Source organism: Peromyscus maniculatus, chromosome 7 (assembly GCF_049852395.1).
Source record: "Peromyscus maniculatus bairdii isolate BWxNUB_F1_BW_parent chromosome 7, HU_Pman_BW_mat_3.1, whole genome shotgun sequence".
In the NCBI taxonomy this organism is placed as follows: Eukaryota; Metazoa; Chordata; class Mammalia; order Rodentia; family Cricetidae; genus Peromyscus; species Peromyscus maniculatus.
Genome location: NC_134858.1, coordinates 107,607,939 through 107,620,240, shown reverse-complemented (window position 1 = coordinate 107,620,240; position 12,302 = coordinate 107,607,939). Strand labels below are relative to the sequence as shown.

The following is a 12,302-nucleotide window of genomic DNA, read 5'->3' as shown; positions in this document are numbered from 1 at the left end:
TTCAAATTTCAAAGGAAAACTACTAATAAATTGAAAAACTGAGGACTTCTTGCTGAAATTAGTTTGACTGGACAATTTCCTTTATATGTAACAGGAAATAACACATTTAAAAAGCTTTGCATTTCTTACCCAAATACATACTGTAGTTTCTGTTCTCTTAATTAATTGAAAAACTTCTGCTGGGAATACTGGCTCATGTCTTCAACACCAATAACTGATAGACAGTCATGATTGACAAAAGTCTGGTGTTAGCCTGGGGTATAACTCAAGGCCCAGCCTCAAAAAAAAAACAAAAACAAAAACAAAAACAACAACAACAAAAACTATGAAGGCAATAAGTACAAATTTTATTACTTCCTTTTTATAACATTATGACAATAAAAGGCACAAAATAAAACGATTTCTTTGGGAAGTGGTTAACAAAAATTAGACTAGTTAGAATGGCCACACAATGAAGTCAGCCAAGAGTTGGAATTTATAGTAGCTATTCAGACTCCTAAACACCAGATTGTCTTTTAGCCCTCAGAAACTGTGATGAACTAAAGTATTTGTCAAGGATTGTCAGATCTTATTAAGTAACTATATATAAAGATATTCAATAATTTTAAAATATTTTTTAGGAGTGTAGAGTCCAAGAAAAAATGATCAGGCCTAGCAAACTCTATGTGAATCAACTGTGTATCCAGACTTTTGCTACTGATGTGTGTGTGTGTCTGAGTCTGTGTGGTGTGTGTGATGACATGAGTTCCAAAGAAGGCTTTCTAAAGAGGCAAGTCAAGTATTAGTTACATGTGACAAAACAAATCAATGATCTAAAAACAAAGCTGGCTAGTCCTTCTGTTTTCTTCACCTACATCCATGTCATATGGTGAAATTATGTAAGGGAGGTGGGTTCGCTAAAGAGCTGGCTCAGTGGGTAAAGGATCTTGCCCCCAAGTATGCCTTCATTCACCAGAACACATACAGAGGCAGGAGAAAAGAATTCCAGCAAGTTGCCCTGATCTCTACTCTCACGCTGTAGCAAGCAAAGAAACACAAAATAAACAAGTGTAAAAATAAAAAGGGGCTGGAGAGATGACTCAGGTTAGGAGCACTGGCTGTTCTTCCAGAGGTATTGAGTTCAATTCCTAGGAATTCTGGTGCCCTCTTCTGACATGCAGGCAAACAGGTAGACACTATATACATAATAAATAATAAATCTTTAAGAAACAATTAAATAAATGGATTGGGGATGGGACATTAGTCAGTGACAGAATGCAAGCCTCTCATGGAAAGTAACACTGTTCCACCCACAGCATCGTGTGAACATATCTGTGCCTCTAGCATATATATACAGACATTTCCCTTCATTACTCTCTAAGCAATAATACAGTTGTAGCCATTATTTATAAGCATTTATATTGCTATTGGTGATATAAATAGTCCACATTGCAGTATGTTTGACTGGTTTAAAGCTCAGGCATTTGAATTGTTGGTCCCCAGCTAGTGGTGCTGCTTGTGAGGGTTGGATAACTTTTACAAAATGGGGCCTAAAAGGTGGAAGAGGATCCTGGGAAGCAGAACTTGCAGGCTTTACTGTGCCATGCTTTGGAAAGATCCATGACTTCCTCATATAACCAAGTTTCCCTGCCATGGGATAACATATCCTTTCAAGAAGTGAGCCACAATCAACCTTGGCTCCCTTGAATTTCTTCTTTCAGGTATGTTAACACAGTGATGACAAAGGTAGCTCATGGAATACTGGAAGATGTACATACAATATACGTAAATACTATGTCATTTTACAAGAGACGAGCATCTGAGGATTTCATTTTTAGCAGTGGCCCATAGAATCAATCTTCTGCAGATACTAAGGGATGCTTATTTCTAAAGTTACTCATGGATCATCTAATATTTACATTGAATTTGAGGGTATTGTGAAAACTGAATTATCAGAAAACTTCTAAAAGAACAATTTCAAGAAAAATTGATACTGTATATGTACTTTTCAAGTTCCATTTGAAAAAATACTACTACTCTTTTTCAACTAGCAATTAAAACTCAACAGGCAACTCAGTTCTGACATAACTTACATTTCTCTATTTGCGAAACACAATTTTTATTTGTAAATCACGAGTCATGTTCTTTATCAAAAATGCAGAACACTGTTGACTGTTTAGGTTGAGAAATGCAACACACTTATTACTGTATACAAAGAATGGCAAGGACAGGACAGGTAGAATCAGGAACTGAGTTCTTCTACCAAATCTGAACACTTAGATCCATCTCACCTGTAAAGCAGGGATGTTACTACATCTCCATTAACCATCTAAGCAAAGAGACTATAACAGGAAGATCACTGAACATCACTGTAGCATTTATTTGGAGGTCTATGCTTGGATATATTTCAAAACAAAACAAAACAAAAAACCAGCCTGAAAGTGATAGCATGTAGAGCAATCAATCACTGTAGGACACTAGTTTCCTACAAGCATGCACAAGGGTACCAGAGTGGGCGTGAACCATAGATGATGAGGAAATGTTGCCACAAACTTCTTCATGCAACAGTTTACATTTTAAAAACCTACTGGTTAAATTATTTTCATTTCAAAAGTTGTTGTTGACCTCCTGGTCCAGCTACCAGCATTTCAGTCTCAAAAAGACAGAAAGAATATTTTGGGGGTTATATACTTAATATTTTAAAATCACGTATTTTATAATGATCAAAGCCTCAAACATGCAACATTATAGCTAACAACAAATCATCTAAAGCTTAAAACTGGGGCTGGAGAGATGTTCAGCCGTTAAGAACACTTCCTTGTCAGTTCTCAGCAAACATGTGAGGTGGCTCACAATCACCTGTAACTCTAGCTGCAGGAGAGCCAAAGCCCTCTTTTGTCATCTGTGACCATCTATACTTGCATGTATATACAAACTCATAGAGCAAACACATAATTAAAAGAAAAAATCTTAAAAGTATTTTTTAAACTTTATATTTAAACAACTTTCATTCTTAAATTGTTTTTAAACAATTTTAAAACAAGTGTTGTAAAACATGGGCTAAGGCAAGAGAGAGACTAAGACTCATCCTAGAAATTAGAAAGTAAGGCCAGGGTTACAAAACAAGACACTATAGCGCTATGGTTTTGAACCTTCCTAATGCTGCAGCCCTTTACTATTGTTCCTCATGTTGTGGTGACCCCAACCATAAAATTGTTTTGTTGCTACTTCCTAACTGTAATGTTGCTACTGTTGTGAACTGCAATGTAAGTATCTGCTATCCAGGATATCTGATATGTAACCCCCAAAGGGGTCACAACCCAAAGTGTGAAAACCACTCACAGTTAAAAGAGGAAACACAGGACAACACAAAGAAAGAACATGTTCAAAACAAAACAGTAACTGCCCATCTTCTTCACTGGAGACTGTATGAAGTGGGAAAAACCACACAACCCCGTTCGAAAACAAGTGCTGCCACCCCTCAGGTGGAAAGATCCCACTCACCAGTTATAATCAAACCAAGATGCGTAGCTGGGAATAATGATGTGATTGGTCTGTTCTGTCACGTTATCTTCACCGGGGTCAACTGACCGTCCTGGATCACCTTTGTTAGGATCTTCATCTTCCTATAAAAAAATGAAAGTGAAGTTAGTTCAGAGAGAAAACTACAGACAAATCACACATGTATTAGGTCAAACAAAATGAAGACGACACTGGATCCAATGTGAAGGAGCAGGAAAACATTCTCATACAGACATTTCTTACTTTAAAAGAGAGAAAAGCAGTGGACTGACAGCAGACTTTTCCTTTATTCAAATGACAGAACACTCAAATTACCTAATAACAAGATAATCAAATAAAAGAAACACTATTTCATAATCAAGAACTAATACATATATCAAATCTTTTCTTCACAAGAGCTTTTCAATTTTTTAAATTGTTATCTTAAGTGCATTCTGGCAGGCATGTCTGTGTACCACTGCATGCAGTGTCTACAGAAGCCAGAAGAGGGCACTGGGCCCTCTAAAGTTATACAGTTTTGAGTGTCGCCAGTGAAACCCGAGTCCTCAGGAAGAGCTGTGTTGTCTCTGAAGCCTTTCACAATAGCTTTTTTTATTCATCCAGTTTTATGATCACAAATCAATTACCAGTTTTGACATTATTTACAAAAAGGATCAAGATACTAACAAAGCATAATGATAAGACTGCTTCTACTCCAAACAGTAAACAAGAGTACCTACTAATAGCCCTATACACAATAACTCATTTAGTCCTCAAAATGGTCCAAGAGCTACAATAGCAACTACTTAATATTTCTGTCGGAAAAGAAAACTGCACATAAGTAGTTAAGTTACAAGCATAACAGAAACCTAAGAAGTGCAGCTAAAGGGACTATACTAGTAGTCACTTGACTACCAAAAATTAGTTTTGTGGGGGCTGGAGAGATGGCTCAGAGGTTAAGAGCACTGGCTGTTCTTCCAGAGGTCATGAGTTCAATTCCCAGCAACCACATGGTGGCTCACAACCATCTGTAATGAGATCTGGTGCCCTCTTCTGACCTGCAAGTGTATATGCAGACAGAACACTGTATACATAATAAATAAATTAAAAAAAAAATTAGTTTTGTGCTGAGTGTGGTGGCACACACATTTAATCCCCGAGCATTTGGGAGACAGAGCCAAGAGGATCTCTGTGAGTTTGATAATAGCCTTGTTTACACACTGAGTTCAAAGACAACTGGGGATACTATCCTCAGGCCACACATGGTGGGTGGGGAGACACAACACACTCAATTTTTTCTCTAACAATTGCATGCACACACACCACACACATACCCTGTGTTACATACTGAGACCCTGTTCCAATCCTATTGGACCAGATATCTATCATACAGTTTAAAATGCAATGGTCCACCTGTCTCAGAAATTTCTTGTACTAATATTGCAGAGAAAACCTGACCACAGATCACACATTACATGTGGCATTCACATCTTGTAGGTAGTCTTTGAACTGTTGCCCTTTATTTTCTTTCTTGGATATTTTGGACATTAGATTTTTTTCTCTCTCTCATTATTATCGGGAGTAGAGAGCATGTGAAGGTTAGGGGTAACTGTGGAGCTGGTTTTCTCTTTCAACCTTTACATGGGTTCAGGAGAATGTACAGCAACTGCTTTTATTGGCTGAACCATCTCACCATGCTCGACAATCAATTTCTAAAGAAGACAGGCCAAACATTTAGGAAGTATCTGAAAGCCTCCAATTGACTATTCATGTTTAACATAGGCTTACATTCTACAGATGTCAGGTATGGTGGCACACGCCTTTAATCCCAAACTTAGGAGGCAGATGTAGTAGAATATTATTTTAAGGTGTGTTACTTTTGCTTATGTTGCATTTGTTTAACTCTGTGAAGCTGTGTTACTGTGCCTGTCTAAAACACCCAATGGTCTAATAAAGAATTGGCCAAAAGCAAGGCAGGAGAAAGAATAGGTGGGGCTGGCAGGCAGAGAGAATAAAGAGAGAAATCGGGGAGGAGAGGAGAAACAGATCAAAAAGGAGGAAGACTCCAGGGGCCAGCCACCCAGGTACACAGCCAGCCACAGAGTAAGAAACAAAGAAAGGTATTTAGGAATAAAAAGGGAAAAGCCCAGGGGCAAAAGGTAGACAGGGTAAGTTAAGAAGAGCTGGCTAGAAACTAAGCCAAGCTAAGGCCAGGCATTCATAATTAAGAATAAGCCCCTGTATGTGATTGTTTGGGAGCTGGGTAGAGGGTCCCCCCAAAAGAGCAACAACCTCCAACAACAGGCAGAAGCAAGGGAAATTTACGTTTAAGAACACTCTGTTCTATGTAGTAAGTTCGGGGGAAATTACCACATTTTCATGTGTTTGCCTGTTGAAACATGCATCTGTGTATGAGGTAAATGTTCACATGGATGCATACCAACCACATATCCCCCTTCCCAATCCCCACCTCCAACAGGGTAAGTTCTCCTACTGGGGAAAGTTAAGCCTGGTACATTCCACTGATGCAGAACCAAGCCCTTCCCTGCTTTATCAGGGGTGAGTTATGTGCCCGCCCATAGGTAATGGGATCCAGAAAGCCAGTTCATACACCAGGGATGGAGCTGGAGTGCCCTGATCTGATTGTGCTGGTTGAGTAATGAGCTCTGTGGATTCCATGTCCTCTGTGGATTCCATGTCTCTACACCTCAAATCTCCTAGCACTGGGCACAGATTCCCACTGCTGCTTCCTCACTAGACCCGGCTGTGGGAGCTGGGGATCAGAAATCAAGTCCTTAAGCCTAAGTAAAAGACACATTACGAAAGGAGCCATATCGGGGACTAAGGGGGTCCAGCACCTCAATAGTCCCCTCCCAGGGTCCATCAAGAATCTACAACCAGCTGATAATTAATCTTTGATGAGAAGAAATGAATCTATGTACACGAAACTCCTTAGTCCATATATTTATTATTCTGTGTCAGTTACAAGCTTATATTCTGCTCTCATATTTAGCTCATTTCTAGCCTGATTTCTCTCTACACTTGTCTACAGTCCCATCTAGGTTCTATCTTAATTTCTTCATCTAGTTCTGCCCTTCTAGGTTCTCATCCATCTTGTTCCTTCCCATATCTCCTCTCCCATCTCCTTCTCTCTCCTCATCTCGTTCTTCTTCATCTTGTTCTTCCCCATTTGGATTTTCCTCATCTTCCATCTCGTCCCTCTAGTACTCTCTCCTAGCCCTTCAATCTACTTCTTCCCCATCTCAGTTTGTTCCTCAAGTTCTTACCCATCTAGTTCTTCCATTCTCTTTTCTCTTCTCTGTCCTCCATATGCCCTGGAATTCCTGGTATATATACACTTACAAGCAGTATTCCCTTAGCAGTGCAAAGCCAGGCTTCTGGGGTCAAACGGAGGGGTGCTAAGAATCACACAGGGAGGCAATAACCGTTAATTATCATTTGCAACCCCAAAGGGAAGTGACCAATGGGGAAATGAATTAACTAAAGGCTAAATTCAGGCAATATCTAAGAAGAGGGCTCTTATGTGCTCAACTATAATCTTAAACGTGATTGGTAGAAAATGTTAAGAATCTGTAAGTTGCTAGGTCAATGGGAGAAAATAAAACTGTCTTTTTTCCTGTGACTCATATGTGTCCAAGCTATCTGCCATTTTTCTGCAGGGTAGGGGAAAGTGTGCTCAGTCGCTAGGCAACCTGTACAGCTAGATGCCTCTGGTGATAGTTAAAGGGAGATCTGGAACCAGAGATAAGGTCTGGGAAAGGAAGAAGTAAAGCTTAATTGGCACATCCACCAAGCTTTCTCAAACAGGTAGCCCGAATGCTTAAGTCTGTTCTTAGAGAGTACAAAGGTATCTCTGATAAAGTACTTTCCTCCATCTGGGGATGGACCTGGCCGGATGCTACCAATGATGATAGCTGTCAGCGCAGAAGGTTATCCAAATATTCCTAGAAGTGGTTAGATAAGGAGTTAGAGGTCTATAAAGTTACTATGGCTGTAAGAAAGGAGGGTCTGAGCTAAATTGTGTAAAGCTATTACTGAACATCCACCTGACCTAGGCGGTGTCTCCTTGTGGAATTTGTCTTAAATCAGGAGACTTGCATGTGGACTGTTATTACTGCTAGTCCTTGAAAGTGGCCAAGGGAGATATCTGATTCCGGAGAAAGCCTTTCCTGAGGCAGTTCTCCAAATACCTGGAATGTGTATGTCCAGAGAGTGATCAGTCCACATTGTTAGCCCTTCTTAGGGAAAATGCAATTGGGAAAACTATGAAGGCACACATGATTTTTGTAACAGAATACAGCTGATATATAACAAGCCAAATAACACCAAAAACTCCTTGGGATTTGGCTTCCTCTGGAGGAATTCCCTGATTCCTCCAGGTAGTGACTTTGCCATAACCAGCTGAGTTCTTATGATATATATATTCCTGCGGCCCGCAGCAGAGCCAGCTCCTAACTTTACAATTTTTAAAGCTATGAAGTTCTTTTCTATGAAGAAATATTTTGATTTCAGGACAGCCAAGTAAGGAAAGTTACACAGAGAAACCCTGTCATGGGAGAAAAAAAAAGAAAAAAAGAAGGGAAAAAAAGGGGGGGGGGGAAGAAACCTTTTGAATCTGTACTCTTTTGTAGGCTGTACAATTTCTTAAACTTGATTTAACCAAGATTTCCTATGCCATACCACTTAACAAGAAGATCTGTTGCCAGTATTTTAGCACGTTCCTTATGGTAAATGTTATGGGCTGGTGAGAAGGCTCAGTGAGTAATGGGGGTTTGCCTCCAAGTCCGGTAACCTGAGTTTAATGTCCAGGAGTGACTGTCACAAGTTGCCCTCTGACCCCCAATCTGTACGCTGCAGCATGTGTGTCCACATGCACACATGCATGCACATACACTAAAGGTAGGATGACACTGCCAGGCAGTGGTGTTTTATGCCTTTGACCCTAGCACTGAGGAGGTAGAAGCAGGAGGATCTCTGTAAGTTCGAGTTCAGCCTGGTCTAAAGAGTGAATTACAGGAGGAGAGCCCTACCTCACATCTAATGCCTTTCAGTATCACAATGATCTGTCTCTACACCAGAACTAGTAAATGGAAAACCGGAGATTAGAAAGCTTGAGGGGTTAAGAGAGATGCCTCTGTGGTTAAAAGCACTTGTCTATCCTATAGATAACCTAAGTTTGGTGACCAGCACCCTCATCCCATAACTCGCAATGAACTCCAAAGGACCAAACATCATCGACTGGTCTCCAGGGGCAACCGCACACAATGTGGCATACACTCACAAACACACATATACTTGGATAAAAAAATAAATCTTGCTGGGCGGTGGTGGCGCACGCCTTTAATCCCAGCACTCGGGAGGCAGAGCCAGGCGGATCTCTGCGAGTTCGAGGCCAGCCTGGGCTACCAAGTGAGTCCCAGGAAAGGCGCAAAGCTACACAGAGAAACCCTGTCTCGAAAAACCAAAAAAAAAAAAAAAAAAAAAAAAATAAATCTTTACAAACACACATATACTTGGATAAAAAAAATAAATCTTTACAAAAATAATATTAAAGCTTAAGAAAAGTTAAAAACATGATAAACAGTCTTGCTTAGCTGCAATCTACATGACACCTGTACCAACAGAAAAGTGAGAAAATCAAGGCATGCCATGATAACTACTCATCTGAATTCATAGGTACACAAACAACAACGTAGTCAACTATGATTACTACTGTGTTAATAGGGTAGTATGAAATTAAATATTATACTGTATAAGAATCTTTTCAATAAAATTTTTTTATTACAAAACAGAACAACTGTCAGGGAGTACTAAAAAAGGAAATTTAACTGGATGTGGTAGTTAATAACAGCAATCCTGAAAGACAACCATGAGGTTCAAGGCCAAAGCCAACTGCACAATAGTATGAAGATATGTCTCAAGAGAAAAGAATAACAAAAACAATAAAAACTAGGGGTAGTAGTGTATACACATGATTTCAACTACTTGAACAAGATAGCACAGTCACTTAGGGCAAGAATCAGGCCAGCCTGAGCCAAAAATTGAGACCCTCATCACAAGAGGACGGGACTAGGGATCAGATGGTAGGAGCTCGTTCAGTAACATACACAAGGCCCTCAGATACAATCCCCATTACCACATGAAGCTGGCATGGTAGTACCAGCAGTCACGAGGGATAGGCTATAGAGGATCAGTAATTCAAGGACATCCTCAAATACAGGTTAGTCTGAGGCTAATCTGGAAATAGACAATTCTCTTTCCGCTCAGTACACATGACTAACAGAAACTTCTCTCAGCTCAGGCCTACATGAACTTCTTTACCTTTCCTCCTGTTGTAACTGCTTCTTCATCCTGCTCATCTGCAAAATCAAAGGAAGTTGTTTTAATTAATCACTCAATGCTATTTGAATTATATGGAATCTTTACATTCTTCAAAACTGATACTGGACAGAGAAAATGAATAAAACAGATCATTGCTAAAACAAATTCATAAATTTGTAAATGATGATTTCACACAAGTGCGTGGAGGTGAAAGGTTATCATAATCACAGCATAACAAGATCTTCTTGACAGCATATAAGAGATCTGACCGACACATCAGTCTACCAAGGAAAACAAATTGTTTTGTTGATTCCAGAAAAAGGAAGAGAGTAAAAGTATTGGTGACTGAACCAGGCATGGTGGCACAGGTCTCTAGCCCTAGCAGTTACAGAAGAGGCGGGAAGATCCTGAGTTGAAGGCCAGTCTGGGATATACAGCAAGATTTCAGCTTTAAAAAAGAGAAGAAGCACATGCCTAGTGAGGACAGAACTTTGAGGCCTAAGTGTTGATTATAAAAGAGAAAAGAAAAACCTATATAAGATGCAATTAGATAACTAAAGAGATAGCTTAGCAGTAAAGAACCTTTGCTACTATTGCTAAGGACCTAGGTTCAGTTCCCAGCAACCAGATGGTGGCTCACAACCCCCATTAACTCCAGATTCAAGGGATCGGTTCCCTTTTCTAAATAATTATCTCACTCAAATGGACAACTATCTATTCATTTTCAAGAAACATACTTAAAAATTATGTATTACAACCAGGAATGGTAGTACACACATTAATCCTAGCACTTGGGAGGCAGACAATCTCTAAAAGTTTAAGGCCAACATGGTATACATAGTGAGTTCCAAGCCAGCCAGGGATACAAAGTCACCCTGACTCAAAAATAAATGAAAAAAAAATATAAATTACTATCCTTGTCCAGCAAAATTTCATACTGAAGAGCATCCAGTTTTATAATATTCCATACTGTTCATGCAACATGGAGAAATAAAAGTTTACTTATAATTAGTTTTTCATTTCTTGGCTTTTGAATCAGTAATTATCAGTTGTAAAAGAGGTAAGGTATAAATAACAGTTACTCAAGATCTGCTACTAACATTCAAATAAGATAGAAATATTGTCAAAGGGCATCTGTTATCTGTTTTGATATGCTGTCATCAGAAATGATGTTTACACTTCAGACATTAAAATAGAACCAGGCACCAATATGCACCCCCTGGGACATAAGCCAAGAAATATATACAGCATGAATGAATGAACTTAAAAAGTATCCCACGGGGCTGGGGAGATGGTTCCACAGTGTTAAGTACTTGCCACAAAACTCAGGATCAATCACTAAAATTTCACAGTGAAAAGATAGCATACTCCTTAGGGCTGTCTTCCGATCTCAATGCAAACTATGACATTTGAGATTGCACTCACATCATACACAACAATAATAAATAAGAACTGTCAATTTTGTTCAAATTTTGTTTAAAGCGGATAGTCCTTTATTCAGGCTGGCCTGAAACTCAGTATGTATTTCAAGGCTGACCTCATACTCAAACTCATAATGAATATTGTAAATATATATATATATATATATATATATATATATATATATATATATATATATATATAGTCTTTTCGAGACAGGGGTTTCTCTGTAGCTTTGGAGCCTGTCCTGGAATTAGCTCTGGCCTTAAATTCACAGTGATCTGCCTGCCTCTGGCCCCAGGTACTTGGATTAAAGGTGTGCGCTACGCCAGCCAGATGTGAATATTCTTGAACAACACCTAACAATGGAAATATTTGCAGGGCCATTGACAACCACACTTTACTTAATATTTTTTTTTCTCTAAAACTCAGATGATAACCATTTTCAAGTGAAAGTAAAATATTGGCAAGTTGTTGCTAGTTTGTGAGAAAATGCCATGCATCGTCAGCTGTAGGTCACTGGGAATGCAAACAATGGATCATAGAAGAAAACTAAAAGATGATAGGACAGAAGGCAGTTCGTTGACCTTGGAAAGCTGTAAACAAAGCAAACGGAAGTAACAATCTATAGTCAAGAAAGCAGTCTTTAAGGAGCACACAGAGTCAGGATTAAGCATTTGTATATGGTTTCTTTACCTAGGTCTGCCACCGTGCCCCCTTTAACAGGTGTGTTTTCACTATCTTTCTTTGGGTTTACTAGAAGGGGAGAAAAAAAAACATCAGAATTATGTGTTAAAGGAAATGATCATGCTGAATTTAAGAATATACAGTAAGGAGCTGGAGAGACAACTAAGCAATTCAGAGCAAGGGGCTCGGAGTACACCCTCTTCTGGCTTCCTAGGGCCTGTGTGGTACACATACATGAAAAGAAAACATCCATTAACAGAAAATTCGTAAAATTAAAAACAACATGACCAAACATGACACATATGCCCATCACTACAACCCCAGCTCAGGTCACTACTCACTTTCATGTAAAAACCATGGGCTCAGCAGCTTCA

General features: G+C 39.3%; 1 protein-coding gene across 3 annotated transcripts in view; it reads right to left on the bottom strand.

Annotated features, from left to right (window-relative positions):
• The window catches only part of Smarcc1 (SWI/SNF related BAF chromatin remodeling complex subunit C1), a 127,493-nt gene that overhangs the window by 71,934 nt on the left and 43,257 nt on the right, over nt 1–12,302 (bottom strand). For all 3 annotated transcript variants that reach the window (XM_042281738.2, XM_042281739.2, XM_042281740.2), the window contains exons 12-14: nt 11,938–11,997; nt 9,823–9,860; nt 3,484–3,605 (exon numbers count right to left, since the gene is read on the bottom strand). In XM_042281738.2, the coding sequence (XP_042137672.2) occupies nt 3,484–3,605; nt 9,823–9,860; nt 11,938–11,997 (220 nt within the window). The remainder of the gene's footprint in view (nt 1–3,483; nt 3,606–9,822; nt 9,861–11,937; nt 11,998–12,302) is intronic.